This window comes from Lampetra fluviatilis, chromosome 35 (genome assembly GCF_964198595.1).
Source record: "Lampetra fluviatilis chromosome 35, kcLamFluv1.1, whole genome shotgun sequence".
In the NCBI taxonomy this organism is placed as follows: domain Eukaryota; kingdom Metazoa; phylum Chordata; class Hyperoartia; order Petromyzontiformes; family Petromyzontidae; genus Lampetra; species Lampetra fluviatilis.
This window is the reverse complement of record NC_136309.1, coordinates 2,896,974-2,921,290: the sequence shown is the minus strand read 5'-3', so window position 1 is coordinate 2,921,290 and position 24,317 is coordinate 2,896,974. Positions and strand designations below refer to the sequence as shown.

The window sequence follows — 24,317 nt, the reverse complement described above, 5'->3', positions numbered from 1 at the left end:
GGGGTTTGACACTCGGAATCGAATCGTTGTCAACCTAGTTGCTCACTGGCTCTGCCGAGCACATGCCGACCTCCTGAGTTGTCCATCCACCCATTGTCACCAATTGTCACCTTCCCGTTTTTCCAGCGCACGTGGCCACAACTGGTCCCCCATGGGACGGCTAAACCCATCGCATGTGCAATCGCTCAACCGATCGTCGTCGTAGGTGGCGCTGACGGTGACTCGCTTCCGATGTGTCGGATTTTTAGGTGCGATGGCTTTATATTAGAACGCGCGTACTCACTGAAGCATGTGCATCCACTCGCCCTTCCCCCCAACACGCTCTGTCCGCTACCCCGTTTTCCAGCGTGATTCTTCCGTGAGTTTAACTTGTCTGCATTGTTATTTTTATTACTCATTCGAAATTTACACTCGCCCCCCTTCGCTTTGGACGCCAAGGCAGCAACTTGTAACACAGTATTAGAAGTTAGAACGTTTCCTAATTTTTCTCTCTTTTAAGGATATTACTCGTTGCATTTCATCGCACAGTGTATTTTGTATCATTATAAAACTGCCGTTAGCATACAAATGGGTCTTAAGGACAAGCATTTTTTCTGCTTTGTATTAAAGTGTTCGATCACGGCACCCGTGTCATTTACAATCGTTGCGTTGTTTTTTTTATGTTTTTAATCATTCGCTCGCTGATACCTTGCTGAAAGCAAGCAAAAGCCGTGCCCAGACGAGCCACTCGGGTGGGTGATTTTGACTTTTGCTTTGACTGGTGGGTACAGCAATGTGAAAACTTCGGGTGGTGCTCAAATTCGAACTGTTATGGAGTCGGCACAATCTGGAAATGCGACTGGCTGTTATGGGAGTCATACTCTGAATAGACATGAGTTTTAAATTCCACTAATTAATTGATAAATATCAGTTCTTAAGCTCATGATACACGTGTCAAATTATGACTGTGAGAACCAGTCGACTTTTGGTGATTTAAATTCGCGACTGGCTGGTATGGGAGTCATACTGATTAGACTTGAGTTTTAAATTCCACTAATTAATTGATAAATATCAGTTCTTAAGCTCATGATACACGTGTCAAATTATGAATGTAAGAACCAGTGGATTTTTTTTATATTTGAATTCTTATTTGTTGCAATTGGTTTACGTGTTTCATGCAGCCACTAGAGGCTGCCACATTGGCACCGTTTAAAGAATAATTAATTGATGGTTCAATTTGGAATAGTGACCCCCGTAGATTGTGACAATTCATCGATTGGCTGCAAGGGGTAGATTCATCATCTTGGTTCTTTCGGTAAAGTCACGTAGAAGGAAAATAATAAAATAATAAAAATAAAACAATAAAATAATTCTCACGTTTCGGCCACAACGCAAGCAGCCGTCTGTCGAGACCTGTTCTCCACCTGAAGACGGCTGCTTGCGTTGTGGCCTAAACGTCGTGATAATTATTTTATTACCTTTATTTTTATTATTTTCCTTCTACGTGACTTTACCGAAAGAACCAAGAAGATGAATCCCTGCAGTCACGAAAGCTTTAAATCGAAAGGGGTAGATTGTTTAACAGCTCCTAAAAAGTGTGGGATTTAAACGTGGCTTCGTGCCCAAACAACAACACATTTAATTGTCACCACTGTAGGGATCAATCTGCGCATGAGCCTCCTCCATCACTCTCGATCGGCCCGACACACACTCTGGCTCTGCCTCGACCAGGAGTCGGCATTCTGCGGCTTTTTGACGGACTGCTTCCTGACGTCATTCACGTTGCATTGCGGCTCTTCAAATATATTGGAGGTTTTTTTAGTTTTTACCGAATTTGCTAAAAACAAATTTTACTCTTCTTGTTATTTTGCTTTGCCGATCTCTGGTCTGAACGTGCTGATTTGCGTCGAGTGTTTCATATCGCGATCTCGTCGTTATCTCTCGTTTATTCATAATCAACGTTTTTGGGTTAGATCGCGTTATTTATAAATGTGTCGTAACCCTCCACCACCCGACACGGTCAATCAGCAAAAAAAAGTGTCACGTTGACAAAAGACAAATAGTTCACTGCTTTAGCCCACCGGTGTGTTGAAGCGTGAACCCACAGCATTTACAATTTTTTGAGTACGACGTTTCGCTGGTAATTGCATCCAGCATCATCGGGCAATTCGCAAGAAAACGTTGATTATGAATAATATTGGTCGCGAAAGCCTACGTGTTAAATCTCTCGTTTAGTTCAACTCCACACTATAATAGCAGTCCGTCACATTTGTTTCAGCACCTCCACGACCACCACAGACCCCCCCCCACACACACATCACCACCCGTTGCAGCGTTGAGTTGAGACGCACGCGAGATGGGGAACGACTGCAGGACGCCTTGCCTTGGATGTTGAACAACATCGACGCTTTGTTACAAACACGAGTGTAGCCGCCGAGTGTACAATAAACATGATTCTTGCATAGTTGGTGCTTGTGTGTGTGTGTGTGTCCGTTTCAATCCACTGCTGGATGAGGAGGACCCGCAGGCCTGCATGGCACGGGCAGGTCATCCTCGTTCGGCAATCGTCTCGCGATGAGTACTGGACATTCCACATTACTATGGCGGGTTGCAAGAGTGGTGAGTGCTGTGCATCGTGAACCTGGCGCCCAGAGGGCGATTCCCGCTCACGGCTAACATTAGTGGCCAGTAATAGGTGGGCTACCCCACCCCCACCCTCCCACTAGCTTCGCCAATCCTCACTAACCAGCGTGGTGAAGTATGGTCAAACCAACACGGGCACATAAAGACCATCATTCAGCAGTGGGTTGGCACTTCAAATTGAAAACGAATTTCTTTAGAACTGCTTTTAGTGTTTAGTTCTTTCCCCGCACCTCCGATTAGAACAGTTGGCTGCGTACGGTGCGAAAGAAGTTCAACACGCAGACGTGTATGGACATTGTGATCTGCAAGTGCTAAATTCATCTCGATCCGAAGTAATTGATTGCGGATTGTTAGTAAATTGACAATTTTCACCGCGTTTATCCGTAGATTATTGACTATATTTATCGTGAGCTTAGGGATAAATGTTAATCTGCGATGGTATGCGTCGTATACACCCAGAAGCCTATTTTTGTCACTGAATGTGTTTTCAGGGTCGCTGGGCAAACTGCAGTGGGCGCGAGCTAGTAGCCCCAGCAATAGCGAGATGGATACTGGATGTGGTGTGCCGGGCACTGATATATTAATTGCCGGTCGACCGATCACAATCAGGATATGTATTCTTGGTTCTTTCGGTAAAGTCACGTAGATAGAAAATAATAATAATTATTTTTTATTTAAATCCTTTATATTAAGTTCACTTGCTTGCTTGCTTGCGCGCTTACGACCGTGCAAATCTTTCGGTCGTTTTTTAACCCACTTCCCGTGATCCAATCGAGCTGACATTTTGCACACAGACTCGTTGTGCGTGACAATTTATTTTCGTGAAAATGTTTTTCCATAACTTTACACTTTTTAGGATTTTTTTTTGTTATATTTAATTACCAATTGCTTAATGGTGGCAGGCAATCATCTGACCCATAGGTGGCAGCCATCTCAAGCCAGAGGACGAGAGGACTCTAGCCGCCACGCATATAAAGGATTTATAGTGAAAAACTTTGTTTTTACGGGTTAATTTTTTATCTACTTTACTTTATCTACGTGACTTTACCGAAAGAACCAAGAATATGAATTCCTGCAGTCACGAAAGTTTTAAGTCAACATTTGATCAGGATATGTGTACATGAGGAATCCGATGAGCTATAAAGGTTTTTTTCAGAGATGCCATGTCGGGGCGGATCAGAATATTACGACAAACAAACAAAAAACTTGCGTTGTGGCCGAAACGTCGTGAGAATTATTTTATTATGTTTTATTTTTATTATTTTATTATTTCCCTTCTACGTGACTTTACCGAAAGAACCAATAAGATGAATCCCTGCAGTCACGAAAGCTTTAAATCGAAACGTTCTACTTAATTAAATATACTTTTTAATAAATGTTTTCTCCTACAACATCAGATTACAGCGCCACATTAAATACGCACTACAATGACAATAGTTTAAAGCGAGTTGAAGCAAGTTTTATTTATTGGAGGGGGGGGGGGCAGAGCTTTGTGACGTCATATTTGAGGGGGGGGGGTCTGACTTTTTGTGACGCCGTGTGACGAGTGGGGGGGGGTCAAAAATCGTCCAAAATCGCGTGACGTCATTTATGGACGGCCCCTAAGGCATCATGATAGTATCGATTGTTTACTCTTAAACGGAATAGCCCGCGTCGCTTATTGTAACCACACAACACACACAGAATACGCCAAGCAACGCATTTCAAACATGAACGTGGGTTGCCATGGGCAACACCGTCAAATACAGTGACGTCACCACACAAATACAGTGACGTCACCACACAAATACAGTGACGTCATTAACGATCACAACGACAACAATAACACAGCATTGTAATTCCCCGATCATCTTCGAAAACTAAAATCGATTGCATTTAATCGTCACACTGACGTCAATCGACGCATTTTAAACATGAACGTGGGTTGCCATGGGCAACACCGTCAAATACAGTGACGTCACCACACAAATACAGTGACGTCACCACACAAATACAGTGACGTCATTAACGACCACAACGACAACAATTGTTATTCCCCGATCATCTTCGAAAACAAAAATCGATTTCCTTTTAAATCGTCTCACCGACGTTCTATTTTTTTCTGTCGCCCACAAAAAATGTTTTTTTTATTAAAAAAAATCGCCGAAACGAAACCTGAAACGTGACGAATGGGGAAGCCGGAATGAGAGGAGGCTCGCGTCTGAGGGATGTTGAAATTATTTCTGCTTCACTTTGAAAAGTGATTACCTCAGAGCCTCCGACGAAACTCCGACATGCAACGAAACAACCACCGCGTTAAAGTGTCGTAGTCCGCGCGTTTGGACAATGTCTCGGCTTCGCGGGTTTGTTTTATGTTTAGTTTTTACGTTCATTCTGACGGCAGTAGCGCCGTGAGGCCTAGTGGACACGAGTGGACACCGGTCTCGGCTAGTTGCCATGCCGGGCTTGAGGGTGTTCGGCCGGCGCTGGGGGGTGGCAAGCGACGACCTCGTCTTCCCGGGCTCCTTCGAGTTCTTCGTGCGAGCGATATGGTAGGCGTTATTGTGTCATGTGAATTGACGTTAATTAACGTTCATCGTTGATTAATTAATGTGGGATGTTGATGAAGGAAGTCGTGGGTTGATGTGGTGTCGGATATTCGTGTCAATGACTCGGCATGCTGGATCAGTGTCATGGTTTTTTTCTAAAGTCAATGTCGGTATTTGATTAATAGGGGATTTGGCTGAAGGAGAGTGCTGCCCAGGAATGGGAAGGATTCGTCAATGATAGGCGATGAACCCACGTTCCAAATTAAGGAGTGTGGCGGTATATAAGTTCGTGTTTGAAGTGACAGTGTTTGTTTATTATTGGACGAATTCGGATCCGTTTAACACGTAGGCTTTCGCGACCAATATCAATAAAACCGGTTTTTTTAGGGTTAGATCGCGTAACATCTAACCCCCCAAAAAACCTGTACAGTATTTAAAATTTGGATCCGTCAGAAGATAGGACGCGATGCCCGGTGTGTGTGTGTCTGTTCAGAATTTTTCACAGTGGCATTGTCGGCAGTACATGGGGTTCATCTTGCAGTTATCTCAGTCAGTCAATCAACCCAAACAGTGAACACAACACACCTCTAGGGTCTGGCCCGTAGTGTCCTGCCAACGAGCCTTTTCACACTTTAACGTGGCCTCAAAGTGCACCTGGCCTGGCACAAATGTTGTGTGGAAGTCACTGCCATTCGTTGTATTCGACACGCGTACCCGGACCAATACACGTTAGCGTTCTTATTACACAACTATGGAATCTTCTTCTTGGTTCTTTCAGTAAAATCACGTAGAAGGGAAATAATAAAATAATAAAAATATAAATAATAAAAATACCATTATTACTTTATTATTTCCCTTCTACGTGACATTACCGAAAAAACCATGAAGATGAATCCCTGCAGTCACGAAAGCTTTCAATCGAAACTATGGAATCTGTCAAAGAATGGTAGTGTGGCTGGGTGTGGTGTGGTGCAGTGCAGTGGAATCACGGGGATTGACCAAAGTTGAATGTTTTTTTTGTGTGTGGTGGAGATTTATGACCCAAACTGCTCTCGTTATCTTCCTGGTGACACCTCGTTGGTTTACGAGATGGCAGCAAGTGGTGGGTGATGATTGGCGAAAGGGAAACTTTGAATGTTGAAGAGTGCTGGCCATCCCTCCCCCTCCCCCGTGTGCCGTGCCGGCCTTCATAAGTGCTTGCTAACAGGACTTACTCTAACAGTGTGTTAAGGCTATACAGGGGATCTTTGTCTTTGTATGTAATTACTTCATGCGACCCTTACAACCACTACAGGTGCTACAACTCAGCCTAAATTTCGATTTAAAGCTTTCGTGACTGCAGGGATTCATCTTCTTGGTTCTTTCGGTAAAGTCACGTAGAAGGGAAATAATAAAATAATAAAGATAAAACATAATAAAATAATATTTTATTATTTCCCTTCTACGTGACTTTACCGAAATAACCAAGAAGATGAACTCAGCCTAATGTTAAACATCGTGCCATGCAGGTGGATCGTGATGCTGGTGCTGTACACGGGGCAGCGCACGGAGCTCAGCCACTGCGAGGGGGGAGCCACACTCAGCACCTTCCTGCTCGGCAACATCATCATCCTCCTGGCCGTGCTGCTCGTGCTTGCGTGCGTCGTGTACACCAGCATGCAGGGTGAGGAGCGTGCAGACACATCGCCGATGGTGTGTTACGCGTAAGAGAGAGACGCGTTGCATTGCTGATTTATTTTTGGCTCTCCGATGTGTTCTCGGGTTGTGCCGCGTGTTAAGCATGACGTCTGATGTTATTCACCCCACGTGCTGGGAGCGTCTTCAGGAACTGAACTCTTCAGTTTGTTTTATTTCGATTTAAAGCTTTCGTGACTGCAGGGATTCATCTTGGTTCTTTCGGTAAAGTCACGTAGAAGGGAAGTAATAAAATAATACAAATAAAACATAATAAAATAATTCTCACGACGTTTCGGCCACAACGCAAGCAGCCGTCCTCAGGTGAAACCTCGACAGACCTGGTTTCACCTGCGCAGTAGATAAAAATCTATTTATATTTTTCTTTTACGAGGTAAGACCCACTGAGCTACTTGGCTCTTTTTTAGAAGTGACCTGGCTATCACAAATGATAGCTCAACAAAGTGGCTTATATATTCTTGGTTCTTTCGGTAAAGTCACGTAGAAGGGAAATCGGCGATTGCTTGTGTTGCAGTCGAAACGTCGTGATAATTTGTATTGTTTTATATTTATTTTATTTTATTATTTTCCTTCTCTGTGACTTTACTGAAAGAACCAAGAATATGAATCCCTGCAGTCACGAAAGCTTTAAATAAAAAAAAGTGGCTTATCTTCGTGGAAATTTCTAGCAGTCAAATACTCTAAACGCACATTGATTGTAAATGTGCAGGGAAAAACCGGAGGACTCAGAAAAATTCACGCGACCACGGGAATAACATGCCAACTCCAAATATACAGGCGCCATGGTTGGGATCGAACCCACGACCTCCTGCATACCAGGCGGGGGAGTTAACAGCAACGCCTGATGTTTCCGCTTTACGTTGGTGCGGTTCACCGCACGCAGGAACCATCGGCCTCCCGTACAAGCGGCGACGCATGCCGAACCTGGTGTACGCACGCACGCTGCTCTACGCACCCGAGCTCGTGTGGACGGTGCTGGGCTCCGCGTGGAGCGTGCGGTTGCGGTCTGTCGCCGACTGCGGCGACGAAGCGCTCACCGCCATGAAGGGAGCCGTCGCCACCAGGTGACCGCGCGTGTCACGTGATCGGCGGCCGTGTTTCTCTGACGTTGTCGGGCCCATTGTTTTCAGCACTGTGCCTATCGACTGCTGGATGGCTTTCCCGAGCCGTCGCTCTCTCTGTCATTCTCGCATTGCAATAATCCATCTAGCATTTGCGTGCCAGACGATTCCTTCGCTCCAGCAGAGCAGCAGGCGACAATATTAAAACACCAGGACTCCTGACCTCTTCGTCTATCGCTGTATTTTTCCCTCGGCAGCTGGATCATCATGCTGGCCACGCTGGTCACGGTGGCGCTGGCGTTTGACCCGCTGGGTGGCCACAGCGAGGCGAGCGGCGGCGGCGATGGCGGTGGCGCCGACTCGATGCGGCTGCTGTGCGCAGCGCGTGGCACGGCGCGGCGCGTGTGGGAGACGCGCGTGCGGCTCCTGTGCTGTTGGCTCGGGGATGAGGACCACGGCGGGGCCTTCTCCGAGATCGCGCGCGTGCTCAGCGACTTCTTCTTGGTATGTCGGGGGTGACGTTTGTATGTCGCACGCTTTGGGTATACACAGGCGGGAAGCTCATTTTGTCCGCAATCATAGATTACTTTTTAATTTTGGCGAGATGTTAACTACCTCACCTGGTATACAGAAGGTTGTGGCTATGATCCCAACTTTGACGCCTGTGTATTTTGAGCTTGCATTTTCTCCCCGTGGTCGTATGGATCTTTGTCCGGGTCCTCCAGTTTTTTCCTCCACATTTAGAAACATGCGTTTATAGTATTTAGCTGAAATAAATTTCCACATAAGCCACTTCGTTGTGGTATCGTTTGTGGCCAGGTCGCCTATGAAAAAGCTATATAGCTCAATGGGCCTCACCTGGTAAAATAAAAAATAGTTTAGTTTTACTAGGGGCTTTTTATCTGATGTTTCCTCAGCCTGTTTGCGATTCTTCCCAGGTTGATCCATCAAGCCTTGCTTTTACAGCGCCGGATTACAGCCGTGTTGCGCCACGACAGCCAGCTATGACTAAACAAATCAATGAAATTAGACGGAGCGTTTTGTATTGCGCAGAACCCTTAACCTTCATCTCTCTTCTCTCGCGCAGGACACGGACCTCGTAGCCAGCGACATCGCGGCAGGGCTGTCCCTGCTTCACCAGCAGCAGGACCGGCAGGGCCCACGTGAGGTCGTCACTGAGGGGCCTCTCTCGCTCATAGCCCACCCGGTGAGACTCGTGCTTGCTCCCTCGCTTCCAGGGTTATCTGCTTACCAGTTCGTCCATAGTTTCGTCCCTTTTTGCTCTTTGTTGATAACTTGACAAACGCGTTGTCTCTCTGGATCGTGGTCCGACTGGTCAGGCCCTCGCTCGCTCTCTCAGTTGTTACTCTGTTTGTTATTCTGTTGTCTGTCTTGCTCAGTGCCCATCCTGTAAGGCACATGCTCGTTCATTTGTTCTATTGTTCGTTTATTGATCATTTCAAACGTTCGTGCATCATTGCCCTCAGTTGTATTGACATCAGTTGCTGATGATTTAAAGGAAGAAGCAATCTCTTTCCATCGTCTTGTGTCCATGGGAAAGGGATGTATCCGATGGATGGAGGGTATTGTAAATGCAACTGGGTGGACAGTATTAAAGGAATGTTCTAGAAAAGCACAAAATTACAGAGAGTGGAGGAGTGTCAACATCATCATCGAGGTCGTGAATCCTCATCAATGAGTAGAACGTATGTATGTATGTATGTTGAACTTCTATCACACCGTACGTAGCCAACCACGCTAATCTGAGGTGCTGGGGAAGGACAACAAACCAAGCACAAAAAGCAGTTCTAAACAAATAAGTTTTCAATCTCGATTTAAAAGTGCATAGCTCCCAGTGGCTTCCTGCGACAAAGAGAGCTAGAGATCGCGTTGAGGTTTCAGCGTGCGCATTGTGCACCTAGCCTGGCCTGGGCTCGTAGCGGTGACTTGCGTCTGCGTGGTTCCCCATGTCGTGCGGAGCAGCAGGAGAGCCTGAATGTGGAGCTGGACAGCGCCGCTCACTACGCAAAGTTTGCGTGGGCGGCCTACGGTTGGCCCATGTATGTCCTACAGAATCCACTCTCCGGCCTCTCCGTGTTCTTCGAGAACTGCAGGTGGGGGTTTCTTCTTCTCGGTTTATCCCTTCCGTGTCTCTCGCACACGCTGACAGTGCCACGAGTCGGTATACAACATCCCAGTCAAGAGTTTAAAATCTTCCTAGTGAAACACCGTCGACGCTACCATGCGTGGCGAGATGTCATCACGCTCGACTGGTATGCAGGAGGACATGGGTTCGATCCCGACCCTGACGATGCCTGTATATTTGGAGTTTGCATGTGTCTCTCTCCCCATGGTTGCGTGGATTTTTCTCCGGATCCTCCGGTTTTTCCCTCCACATTTAGAATCAACATGCATTTGGAGTATTTGGCTGCTATAAATTTCCACGTGATAAGCCACTTCATTGAGCCTATCATTTGTGAGAGCTAGGTTGCTTCTGAAAAAAGAGCTATATCGCTCAGTGGATCTTACCTAGTAAAAAAAAAATAGTAGTTTAGTTTACTGATGGTGAGCACCAGTTACTTGCGATCCGGATGGGTGCCGTTTCGATTTTATCTCCCAACGCGGCAGTTTAAAATAATGGGCAAGTTACCTAAACCCCCTCTCTCTCCTCTGCCCACCCAGCAGAATACATAAGTTCACCACATGTTATCGATCAGCAGGTCGTGTGTGGTGGGGTCAAGTGTGGGTATTCCCACCTCTTCCAAGACAACTGACCAGTGTAGGACAGAAGACCAAATACCTCTAGTGGGGGCTCTCTGAAGCTCCCTATACTGGACGTCTTTCCGCCAGCAGTAATCTGAGCAAGCAATTGCAGGGCCTTTACTCTTGAAATGTTACGCACGAATCTAGCAATGACTCAACAAATCCTTAAACCAGGGGTATCCCATACATGTGTGCGTGCGTGGGTGGGTACGTGCGTGGGTACGTGCGTGCGTGTCTGTGTGGGTGGGTGGGTGCGTGGGTGCATGTGTGCGTGGCTACGTGCGTGGGTACGTGTGTGAGTGTGTGCATGCGTGGGTACGTGCGTGCGTGGGTGGGTACGTGTGTGGGTACGTTCGTGGGTACGTGGGTGCGTGGGTGCATGTGTGCGTGGGTACGTGTGTGAGTGTGTGCATGGGTGGCTACGTGCGTGGGTACGTGTGTGAGTGTGTGCATGTGTGTGTGGGTACGTGTGTGAGTGGGTGCATGTGTGCGTGGGTACGTGTGTGAGTGCGTGGGTGTGTGCGTGTGTGCGTGCAGCTGTAGGCGTGGAGGACAGCAGAGCGCCGAGTATTCGTTGGTCGGCGGTGGCGATGGCGGTGACGGTCGCCACGTCGCGACTGTGCTGCGCGTCACGGGCCTCTGCAGGAACGACCTCATCCACGTCAGCTTCCACAACGCGGTGAGCGCAGCCAGGGTTCTCTCGTCTCTGTACGATATCGAAGATTCAACGATGGACCGAAAATTTATATCGACTTTTTCGTGAAACCCTCCTACAAGCCATGCCCAGCGTGAGGCGGCTGATAATGTTGAAGATGTCGTCAAGCGCCGCCCGTCACCTCTCGTTTTGTCTCCTTAGTCGAGTAATCAAACACGTAATCGGTAGAGGAATCGATTACTTGAATGGACAGCTCAGCTTGAGAAAATTCGGTTTCAGTAAAGACCGTGATTTGGGTAGATTGGTGGCGCAGTGTTTATAAAACTGTCCTATGAATTCGACGACCCGAGTTCAATTCCTGGCCATGGCTAACATCATGTTATTTCCTTGACGTCTCTCAAATGTTGATCATGTTGCACTGTGAATAAGAGATCCTAAGCTGTAGCCGTGAGAGATGGTGACATAATGGGGAGGCCTTCGTTCAGCAGTGATATTGACCACGGCTGACGACGAATCTTTGTTGATGCGTCTCGTTGTTGATGCGTTTCGTTCTCACGCAGGTTTACCAGATCCCGTTCTTCGTGGCGCTCGATCACGACACGCAGGCGGTGGTCGTGTCCGTGCGGGGCACGCTGTCGCTGAGGGTGCGTTCCCCCCCCCCTCCCACAATGCCACAGTCCCGCCGCGGTAAACGCCCGGTTCACACAAAGTGCGCAACGCAACAGGCCTGCGACCAATTTACCTTCATTGCCCCCGATCTCGTCATATCTTGGAAGCTCAGTAGCACCGAACCTGGTTCGTACTCGGATGGGTTTGCAAGGTGTGGGTTTTCTGTGTTTTTTGGATTCATGTCAAACATTCATAGTCTTGAGCTGACGTATGACGAAGGAGAATTCATCGCGGAGTGAAATTGCGACACCGAACTGTGACGATCTATGAGAATTCTTGTCGGGCGAATCGAGAAACTTTAACCGGTGGATAAAGGAAAGATGAGTGTCGTGATGACTTGTGGAGGCAGTGGAGATGCAGCAGTCACGGCGAGGGTTGATTTTTTTCTCGCATGTGCTTGTCACGTGCGCGCGGGAACCACAGGACGTCTTGACGGATCTCTCGGCCGACTGCGAGAGCATGCAAGTGGACGGCCTACAGCAGGACTGCTACGCTCACAAGGTAGGTCTACAAGCAGCACGCTACGGCTAGGTGCCACCAAATTAAACAGATGGCTTGTGTAGCTCTTGTGGTTCGCACAAACTCTATGCACGGTAAACCCCAGTTTGCCGGGTTTTGCATTTATCCTGACCAATGTCGGCTGTTTGAGAACGTTTGTGAAAGACGCGGTCATGAGTGTACTCGTTACATCACCTTTTAGCATGGCACTCTTTGGCAAAACGGCCACTGCAGTGACTGCTAAAGTATGGCTGAAAGACACTTTCATGGTGGGGACCAGCCTCTCCATGGGACAACCGGTGTTGGCTCCCACAAAGTGGTACTTATTTTAGCCACTCAGGGGAGATGATGTTACCGACAATGATATTCCAAGTTATGCATTTGTGTAGGATTTATCGTCAGGTGGGTGTGTGTGTGTGTGGATTTATAGGTAGTTGTTTGTCTGCATGGAAGAGCAAGACTGAAATGTGTACCACGTTGCTCTTATCTATGACACATTCAGGGCATGATTCAAGCGGCCACATTCATTCACCAGAGATTGGTCAACGACGGCATCCTGAATGAAGCGTTTCAGCAGGCACAGGTGAGTTGTTTTTTTTAACACAAACCTGGTAACATAAAACTAGTTTATATAGTTTTTAATAGTTTATTACCGTTGTTATTACGCCCGCGGTGTTAACCAGGGTGTCCGCTGGATTTGAACCGCGAACCCCTGCGCCGTCAAGCGGCGACCGCGCTACCACTTGGCCGCATCCACCGCGGAACTGTAAGCGTGGTGAAGTATGGGCCGAATATCTTCTTGGTTCTTTCGGTAAAGTCACGTAGAAGGGAAGTAATAAAATAATAAAAATAAAACATAATAAAATAATTCTCACGACGTTTCGGCCACAACGCAAGCAGCCGTCCTCAGGTGAAGAACCACCAAGCTTGGCAGCGTATATAATATACGCTGGTTTTCATTCAGACGTTGTCTTTCCGACAGACCTGTTTTTCACCTGAGGACGGCTGCTTGCGTTGTGGCCGAAACGTCGTGAGAATTATTTTATTATGTTTTATTTTTATTATTTTATTACTTCCCTTCTACGTGACTTTACCGAAAGAACCAAGAAGAGACAAAGGAAGTTCCGCCCTTCATAGGTGCTTGCTAGCAGCACTTTCCCCAACAGTCTGTGAAGGCTATACAGGGATCTTTATCTTTGTTTAACTATCTCAATGCAGGACTACCACCTGGTCGTGACGGGGCACAGCATGGGCGGCGGGGTGGCGGTGCTGCTCTCCATCCTGCTGCGGTGTGCCTACCCCCGGCTGAGGTGCTACGCCTTCTCACCACCCGGCGGACTTCTCAGGTGAGCTCCGAGTTGGTGGATGGCCAGAGAGTAGAGTGGCGGAGAGACGTGTGGGCGACGGTGACACAGAGAGACGAGCGGGTGATGCCTATTAAGAAGCCACAAGAGCTACGCACAGTTAAATCCAGGTTGAAAACTACATTTCTTTGGAACTGCTTTTTGTGTCACGTTTGTTGTCCTTCCCCCGCACCTCCGATTAGCATGGTTGGCTACGTACGGTGCGAAAGCGCCTAAGGATATTTTTGCTGAATTGATAAGCGCACACACAAGTATACGCAAAAACACGCAGCATATACATAGAACCGCCCATGCACATGCATCACACATATATGTTCACACTAACTGCACGGAAATACACGCACAACAAAAATAGACGCACATACACAAAAAACAAAGGACCACCATATAGTCTTAACAGACTTGGACAAGTGCTGTTAGCGAGCACCTATAAAGGCTGCAACAGCACGAGAGGGGGTGGGGGGCTAGCAACATGCCCGGCGGTCTCCCTAGTGCCAATGTTCACACACTGCACCAGGTACTCATTTGAGGCTGAGTCGACCTCGGGGAGGCCGAGGACTGGTTCAGATAATCTTCACTCATGTTAGCCGTGAGTGGGAATTGAATTAGGGTCACCGGGTTCGTAGCACAGCTCGCTAACCGCCACAATACCCGAGGACATACGCTTATTTATACAAACAACAACAAAGATCCCCCATATAGCCTTAACAGACTGGAGGGGCAAGGGCTGTTAGCGAGCACCTATGAAGGCCGGAACAGTACACGAGGGGGTCGGTGGCCAGCACCACGCCCGACCGCCTTTGTCTCCCTAGTGGTGATGCTTACACACCGCACCAGGGACTCATTTGAGGCTGAGTCGACCTAGGGGAGGCCCGGGACCGGTTCAGATAATCGTCACTGGTGTTAGCCGTGAGCGGGAATCGAACTCGGGTCGCCAGGTTCATAGCGCAGCGCACTAACCGCTACACTACCGCTCCCCACACACACGGACACACACACACTCAAGTACACCTGCACACACAACATCATCATGAGTACATTTCGTATTCGTGACATTCTTATGGAGCAAGGCTACCACGAAAGTGCTTTGTTTCACAGCTATAAACACAAAACACACACACGTCAACAAAACACACCACACATCACACACGTGTGTTGTGTACAGTCACTGCAACGTTTCAAATTGCAACGCCTGCGTAGAAGACTGATTTGCTCTGTCTCTTCCCACCCACTTGGCAGTCAAACATTGGCTCACTACACCCGCGAGTTCGTCCTCTCGGTAGTCGTGGGCAAGGACGTGGTGGCCAGGTGAGACCAGCACGCACAGCCCTTCCTTCAATCCACTGCTGGATGAGGACCCCCCCCCCCCCCCCGCACTTGTGCCGGTTGATTGATCGTATCTTCTTGGTTCTTTCGGTAAAGTCACGTAGAATGGAAGTAATGAGAATTATTTTATTATGTTTTATTTTTATTATTTTATTATTTCCATTCTACGTGACTTTACCAAAAGAACCAAGAAGATGAATCCCTGCAGTCACGAAAGCTTTAAATCGAAATTTGATCATAGTTCGCCGCGCTGCTTAGTGCATATTGGTGGAGGCGGGGATCAGAGAGAGTGCAGTGAATTTTGCTGCAATGCCGTCTGCTGGTTGCCCACCATCATGTAGATTCGCAAGCCCTATGACAACCTGCTGTGCTTGGGGGGGTCGCACATCCAAGAGCAACTGCATCCATAAGTGTCTTATTTAACTGTGTGATAGTCCACTGACGTTCATTACCTATTCTGCTCGGAAGGCTTGGTTATATCAGGACACAACCCAAAAAACAAATATCTTTTAATATATAAGCTGTCCTGGGCTGTTTGCAGCATCGTCAATAAGAAAACAAATACATTTAAGTGATGTCCCCGGGCTCTCTAGCCATACCACCGCAATATTCCATGGAATTCTGAGCCATTATCACTGCAATGATGGCACTTGTGAATTTCAAGCAGTGTCAGACAGCCCAGAACGCACGCTCATTGGTGGCCGGGCTGAGATCAATTCGCTTGACTTGACAACCAGGGTCAATCGCGGGCGGCTGAAACCCGAATTCGTACCCACAATCCTAGCGGTGGCAGCTCCGTGCCAGAACCAGAAGTCGCAAACGGGTTTTGATTCCTTACCCGTACCCGGCTGCACCAGGGTCGCAAACGGGTACCCGTACCCGTACCCTACCCGATACCCGGCCGGGTATGGGTAGCCGGGTATCGGGTAGGGTACGGGTATCGGGTACCCGATTGCGACCTCTGGCCCGCACCCTTGAGCCGCCCAGCCACCCTAGGACCCTGGTTTTTGAACCGCGTTCGATGGGAACTACAAACTCATCGATGGGAGAAAAACCAGTGTGGACCACGAACGAAGTAATGGGAAAGTTTCTGGCAAAGAAATGCATGACTGCATGACGTTTCTTTGGAACTCCTTTTTGTGTTTCGTTTGTTGTCCTTCCCCCGCACCTCCGATGAATACGATTGGCTGCTTACGGTTCGAAAGAAGTTCAACATACATACATACATCATAAGTCAATCTTAGCCATTATTCATCCATCATAATCCATCGGTCATCATCATCGACTATGCAGGCATGAGCATTGAACACGCTGTCCTTGCCTTCAGACTCAGCCTGTCGAACATGGAGGACCTCAAGCAGAGCATCATTCAGATTATCTCTGCCAGCAATCGTCCGAAGGTGAGTGAGCGCGCGTTGCTAACAATGCACGGGACAAGCCTCACCTGCCTGTACTGCTGCCAGAGGAGCGAGACGCCATTGGCGACAGTGGGAACCATGATCGTTTCGTGCGCATTGGTTGAGGCTTTGTGTTGTATTGGAACACTATTGGCAGAGGCAGCGAGCCCATTTGGCAACGGTGGGAAGATAATTCATTCTGTGTGAAAGAGTCGAGGGTCTGTTGTGTTACATTTGAAGAGCCATTTGCTCGCGCGCAGGAAGACTGATTGCGTCGAAGGTTGTAGCTGGTGAAGGCGCAATGCCGTACGACTCTTAACAGCGTAGAAAAGGTAAAGGCGCAATCCTGCAATTGCTCACGCCCCTGCTGGCAGAAAGTCCTCTAAAGACAGCTGTAGAGAACCACTCTCGAGGACATTTGGCCTACTCTTCCACACTTGCCAAACATCTTGGAAGAGGTGGAATTACCAACACTTTACCCTCACATTGCAGACTGCACAGCGTAAACTGCATATCTCAATTGTCGATGCATTTGCATGGATCCTTGTAATGCTTTTCAACGTGATTTTGTTCTCAGAAGCGTTATAAAAAAAAATGTTTTATGAACATCACCGAGCCTCGGCGGCAACCCTTGGATCAATTTGTCCGATCTGCTCTCTGTTAACTCCCTAACAGCAACACAACTTTACGCTTAATTCCTATTCATAATGGATCGTCTTTACGAGAGTTATCGCGACGCACCACCCCCCCCATCGCTCCAACCCCCGTTACAGGCCGATAGAGCAAACGCATCAACACTTCCGACCTGAGCTGAACTGGAAAGCGCGTAGAGGAAAAAAAAAAACAGCTGATGGGGCCCCGTCGTTGACTTGCGCGGGGTGGACCCAACCGTGCCGATTCTCAGTACCAGATCCTGCTGCTCGGCTGCTGCTACGAGGTGTGCGGCGTGAGCTCGGGCACGGCAGACGAGGAGTCGGAGGTGCAGCGCACGAGGCTGCTGCAGCCGCTGCTGTCCACCGGCGACCTCAGCGAGGACCAGCAGCCCATGGTGTGCACGGCATGGGTGCCGCCGCCCGACTTCACGCTCTCGCTGGCGCTCTCCTCCGGGACCGACCTGGCTGATGGGCCGCCGGCTTCGGTGTCGCTGGCGGGCGAGGCGTCGCTCATCGCCCAGCAGCAGCCGCTCTTCCTGCCCGGACGCATCCTGCACCTCGTCGACGACGATGAGGAGAGGGGAGCGTCGACCGGCAGGTGAGTGCCATCGTCGCGAGCCACCGCGTTGTCGTTGCTGTGTCAGGGGCTGAGTCGGCCCCTGTGGCGTAGCCCGGTCGGCATGTGTCAGAGGTCGCAAACGGGTTTTGATTTCTTACCCGTACCCGGCCGCACCAGGGTCGCAAACGGGTACCCGTACCCGGCCAGGTATGGGTACCCGTACGCTACCCGTACCCTACCAGAAATGAGTGACAAACGGTGACTCACCGGTGACTCACGGCTTACCCGGCCGCACCAGGATCGCAAACGGGTACCCGTACCCGGCCGGGTACGGGTAGCCGGGTATCGGGTAGGGTTCGGGTATCGGGTACCCGGTTGCGACCTCTGGCATGTGTTCTGATGCACACCGTATGTAGCCAACTGTGCTAATCGGAGGTGCGGGGGAAGGACCACAAACTAAGCAAAAAAAAGCATGTTTAAAAAAATGAGCTTGCAATCTAGATTTAAAAGTGCATAGCTCCGGTGGCTTCCTAATATTGGAAGGAAGAGTGTTCCAGACGGCCTCGGAAAAATGGGGGGCGCACTCCCATGTTCAGTTTCCCTTTGCCTCTCGGTGTCGACTATAGCTATGCCACTGACCGGAGCGTGGATTCGTTTTGTTCTGCCTTGGATGATGATGACGATTTGTACACGGCCTTTCTCAAGTGTCTAGCCAGGTGGAGATGTTGAAGGATGCCAGACTCGCAACAATCGCAAGTTGAAAACCTGGTATAGGGAAGTAATTAACTTATCCAATCATCATGTTAATCATCATTAGCTCTCAACAGCATCATCATTTTAGCATAATTTAAAGCATCATAATTTTAGCACCAATATCATAGTCTTTTTTTCAGGGTCTAAAATAAGTAACAGCTCAAGTTAGTTGACAGTGACTGTCTTCTGGAAAGACTAGTCCCTTCCATACGACTTCATAATTTTCGCCATTTTCCTGCCTCTGATAGCAACAGCACTTGTAGATTTTGGGAAAGAACAGGCAAACACCTTTTTTAACGTTACAATTGCGCAGTGTCGTTAACTCGGCACTGCACATCTAGTACACCAATTGCCCTGGCCGCGTCCGCTAGTCACGCTGCCACCTTCCCTGGGTTCTACCAGCAACTCGGGAAAATTAACCCCTCTGGGTGGGGACTTTACTCCTCAGGAGTTGCATCGGGGGAGCGCGGCGTTTCCACGCCCGCTGGGAGGACCCCTCGGCCTTCCGCACCCTCCTCATCAGCCCGCGCATGTTCACCGACCACACGCCGCACGCCATCTCGCACGCTCTGCGCCAGCTCACCAGCCCCGCCGCTCCCGACCACCGCCCCGCGGCGCCCAGCGGCATCGCGTGACGACGGTCGCTGCCGCACGATGATCTGAGGAGTTTTGAGGTCCTCGAAGCGGTGGGTGGGGGATAAACCTACGGCCAGCGGGCCGGAAGCGGGCCAAGGCTTCATTTCATACGGCCCGTGGTGGCCGTGGCCACAGGAGGTCGACCACTTGTAAACGGCCTGTGAACCCGTCGCTGCAAGAATCTTGGCGTTATCACCGGTGGTACTGGAGTGGGAATATCATCTCGCTGGCAACGGCACCATGCTTCTGATTTTCACGATCTCGCTCACTTCTGTCACTGCAATGGCCTCCTGATGCTAGGCCGACGCGCGCGTTCGGTTCGCTGTTCTGTAATCCCACCAGACGGCACCCCGCGACAGGATAATTCTGTCCCGTCTGCTTCCGAACTGTGGCCTGACATCTACACGTCCATGATAGGGTAAAGCAGGCGACGCCATCGCATTAGTGCGGTATAGATGAGCTGTGATTAATGTTTGCGATGTTGTTGGATGACTTCAAGGTGTGTGTGGGTGGTTAGCGTGTGTATTCCCCCCGCGAAAGGCGTTCGAAAGTTCTCTTCCCTCCTTGGTAAGGAAAAACGGTTCCCCACCCCTGACCTGTGCGTGCTTTACGCGCGCATCAATCTTCCTGTCTATTGCGCGTACACCAACACCTGCAGCCCTTTGTCAGTCCGCGGCTGGACACGCACTGACACGTCCCGTGGGTCGTAAGCGTTATTTGACCTTACTTCACCACGCTTGGCAGTGGATGTGAGGGCATGAAGTTTGCTGCACTGCCCTCTACTGCCCAGCACAAATCCTAGAACGCCTCTTACGAACAACAGTCGCCCATCCACACGCCCTCCAGGCTCACTCCGCGTAGCTTACGAGTTCATTTGATCAGTAGGCCCTTTCTATCACGTCCCAAATTACCCTTCTCCAACGTCTTGCCCTAGGTGTATCTTTAAGATTGTATGCGAAGCCCTTTGAGATGTTTTGGCATTCAACCACTGAAGAAATGTATATGCTTATTTTGTGGTCTTGTAGGACTGTAGTGCCAGACTGTCTGGCACGAGTTTGAACTTTGTTAAGTATAAACACTGCTGATAAAAGTGACTTTCAGGCACGCTTTTGAAGTTACTGCAGTGATTTATTGTAAAGTACAGGAACGGTGCCACGGGGTAATGTCACCAGCATGTTCGCGGAAACTACTTTTAAGTGTTTTGTTTTTTTCTCATTAACAAAGATTCAAAATCGCGCTGGACAGCACGGGTCACGTAGTCCAGGTACTCAACTCGGTGAGTAACAATCCATCGATTCATTGATTAACGTCAATTCGTAGGGCTCGCGATACGTGCGTTGAATGGCGTGCGTGAGAATCAACGCTCGTCAACTCACGCAAGTTTATGTGCAAAATGGATGTTGCATTTAGGCTTTTAAATAATAATATTTCTTTGGGATTTGGGGGTTGCTGGGGATCCAGCATTCATTGCCCATCCCGAGTTGCGCTGAGGAGTTGGCGGTGGCTGGGCGTTCTCCTTGAGGTTCTGCAGCGGCGGGCGGTGCTGTGCCCACAATGATGTCGACAAGGATGTACAAATAATGAAGCAAACAACAACGTACAAGTCGGATAGGAAAAAAATATATGCAAACTGAGACGGTGAAAATGATACGTGAAGATATTCTTCAGACTGAGAAATCTTTCACTTCGACTGGAGGAGTAATCCGATGAGCTATGAAGCTCTTTATCAGCAGTGTCCAGTCGGGGCACGGGGTCATAAAGTTCCAACAACAATAGAAAACAACGATATGAGTGCAAAGTAGAGAAAAGGCAAGCACGTCACTATAAATAAATGAATTGAAATGTATTAAGTCTAAATACAAGCTGCATAATTACATACATTCCGACCGATAAATTGCAGCTCCTGAATTGCGACAATTCGGGGCATTTCTAGGGCTTGAATCTACTGCCATTGCTGGACCCCTACTATCGACGCGATGAGAACTGCTTGTTCTTTGGTTGCATCTTTCCGTTTGACGCGAGCCATTGCTTTGGTGACGACGATGTTGCACCACCACGCCGGTAATCCGGAGGGCCGGCGGCAGAGGTTGCATGCCATCACGTCAGACGCCCATCTGCAGGCCAACGTGGTGTGGTGCGGCGTGTGTGGGTGGCAATACAGCGGGTGGGTTCCTGAAGAGCGAAGCCCGTTTGCCAAATTAATCAAGCCGACCGACCAATCGTCCATTGCAGGAGATTCCTGAAAGGAGTCGAAGGCTTGAGCGAGACGCTTTGGGGTAAATAAAGAATGAACATTATTACAACGATTTAAAGCTTTCGTGACTGCAGGGATTCATCTTCTTGGTTCTTTCGGTAAAGTCACGTAGAAGGGAAATAATAAAATAATAAAAATAAAACATAATAAAGTAACTCTCACGACGTTTCGGCTACAACACAACCAAGCTTGGTGGTGTTTCACTCTTCACCTGAGGACGGCTGCTTGCGTTGTAACCGAAACGTCGTGAGAATTATTTAATTATGTTTTATTATTTTATTATTTCCCTTCTACGTGACTTTACCGAAAGAACCAAGAAGATTATTACAACGTTGTGCCATCTGTCTCACGGCTAGCAGTGAATGATAATTCAAGCGCTTGCAGTGGTTTTATTTGATAATCAAAATAACATTCATCGTCATCTCACCTGGGTTAATAAAGGACACGAATCAGTCAATATGATTACAAATGCATTGCACTTATTGTACGTTTTTTTTAATGTGCGTGTGTATAATATAAATGTTGTATATATGTATGTACAATGCCCATTTGCAATTATTATCGCCGCCATGTGTGTTATATCGTGCGAATGCGTCGATGATCTTTTCGCAATTGTTGACCACTTTTCAGGGCCACTTTACAAGATTGTTGCTTTACGTAAAATTAACATTACGATTATTTTATCAATCCTATGAATATCATTTTAAAAAATCAGGATGCGTGTCCCTGCGGTGAAGAGGACTCGTCCCGCAATGTGGTTGGTATGCCACAAGTATAAATAATGGTGAAGAATCGACTTAGCCCATCATGCCTCCGGGGTGGGTAAAACATTTTGAGAGAATAATCCTCAGCATGGCAATGCGGAATTTCCACCACTGGCTCGGCTATAATTAGAAATTACCACGAACTTGTAGACACTTTTACAGTAAATGTGGCCATTCACGTGATCATAATCTTAAGCGGCCTTGAGTTATTTGGGAATGTCTCAAAATCTTTTCCATACCCCTTGTACCCGGATTTATGATTTGAAAACTGTATCTTCAACGTGGATTAATTTACATGTGGTCGAATTTAAATATAAGGTGATTGAGGTCAAATACCATCTACAAAACGTTGCTTTAATCTGTTGATTAATAACAACTGTGTTTGATAGCCCATGGATCTCATTGGGTTTTTCAGTCTCCAGTCAATGATCGCACCCCTTTTTACGTGAAATAAAAAATGGTTTGAAGCAACTAGTGTGCCTTATCCAGACCCGTAGAACTAGATGCATTTTAAAAGATTTACTTCAAAAAACAGTGCAGGAAATAACTCTCTTCAGTAGGTAAGTTAATTGGTCGAAAAAAAGCTCGCTCAGAATAGTTGCACATAACCGGCTTTAGTTTCACGTGAAAATGGCGGCTGACTCCTGGAGTATTTGGGCGCGATTAAACTCAACTAAAAACTAATCCTTTTTTTACATGGTAAGGCCCATTGAGCCTATATAGAGCATTTTCAGAAGTGACCTGGTCACGTGTGATAGCTCAACCAAATGCGGAGGAAAAAACTGGAGAACCTGGAGAAAATCCACGCGACCGTGGGGAAAATTAGAAAACTACAAATACAGCAGCAGGCGTCAGAGTCGGGATCGAACCCACGACCTCCTGTATACCAGGCGAGGTAGTTAACATCTCCACCGCGGCGCCCAGATTCACAGCCGGTCGATTGCAGTGCCTCAGCAGGACCACTGTGAGGTCGCCAGGCCTAAGTGACCCACCACCAACTTGTAAATCACACCCAATGTGCCCCATCGCGCCTACCGCATTCTCCGGAATATTATAACACCGTACGGAAAGTAAGACTCGCGCCCGTACTTGTGCCCGCTGTCAAATAAAGTTATAAAGTTCACGATTGGTTTCTTCCGGGTTAGATCGTGTTGCGTGTAATGTCAGCGAGAGCTATGCACCATCCACCACTCGACAAAAGCCAAATAATGGATCCCTTGTCACGCGGCAATATGATCTGAATGTTTTACAATACCTTGATAAGCCCAAGCAGGATTCGACAAGTTTGTACAAAGGTTCCCCTGGAGCTAACAACCGCAGTCGCCACTCTATTGAAACCTCGCTTGTTGATCATCGATCTCTGCCAGTCTTGCGAGATATTCTTCCTATGATATTATGTCCTGAGTTTTTGGACCTCAAGAGGTAGCAACCCCTTGATGTCACTAGGATATGGCCTGAAAGACCCTTGAAAGTCATACATGTGCCATTTAGGAATAATTCAAAGCCCAGGGGACAGCCCAGGTGTTTCGATATGAGAGCTGTCTGTCTGCTTTGGGGTTCATCTCGAACGTGAGCCAAAGTTGTTCAGGTGTCCAAGTGATTTCTCGAAGCTGAAAGGTGACTTGTTTGCTCGTACACCTGTGTAAGTGATCTGATCTCATGCGTGTTTACATACAGAAAGAGTATTGTTGTTATCGTTCAGTTAAGTGAATAAAATCGCGTAAACGCTTTTGACGTGCGTGATGTGTGTAATGACGACTTCGACGCCCTTGTCCTGGGAAGGATTTCTTTATTAAGGAGCCACGTGCTCAACCTTGGACATGGGAAGACCACACTGCAACAGCCACCACGAGTCTCCCACGCGTATCTCCATATATATAAAAGGCAATGTTGTGAATGTGTGTGTCTGTTCAAAATGTTTAGCGTACTTCCAGACATGCAACAAACTGCTATGTGGGTACTTTCCAGACTGTACACCGTGCAAAAATTCTAAAAATACACTTTTTTTTGGAGGGGGGAGCTCAATAATGCATACATTTTTTGCACGGCACGTGAGCTGTGACGTCACATCTGTCACGTGACCTGCTCATGTGGAAGTGTAACGCATTGTAGTACTGTAT

The 24,317-nt window shown here is 48.0% G+C and overlaps 1 protein-coding gene across 2 annotated transcripts; it reads left to right on the top strand.

Annotated features, from left to right (window-relative positions):
- Positions 1-4,635: 4,635 nt before the first annotated feature.
- Positions 4,636-23,912, top strand: LOC144944513 (diacylglycerol lipase-beta-like). Of its 2 annotated transcripts, none has more exons than XM_078872721.1 (15): positions 4,636-5,153; positions 6,659-6,813; positions 7,729-7,909; positions 8,164-8,410; positions 8,994-9,113; positions 9,893-10,020; positions 11,207-11,348; positions 11,885-11,968; positions 12,417-12,494; positions 12,994-13,074; positions 13,710-13,837; positions 15,095-15,163; positions 16,509-16,581; positions 17,483-17,829; positions 18,992-23,912. In XM_078872721.1, the coding sequence occupies exons 1-15, from the start codon at positions 5,059-5,061 to the stop codon at positions 19,176-19,178; spliced, it is 2,115 nt and encodes a 704-aa protein (XP_078728847.1). In that variant the 5' UTR covers positions 4,636-5,058; the 3' UTR covers positions 19,179-23,912. The 2 variants fall into 2 exon arrangements, with proteins under 2 accessions (XP_078728847.1, XP_078728846.1); XM_078872720.1 differs by having other exon boundaries at positions 9,890-10,020.
- Positions 23,913-24,317: the final 405 nt, after the last annotated feature.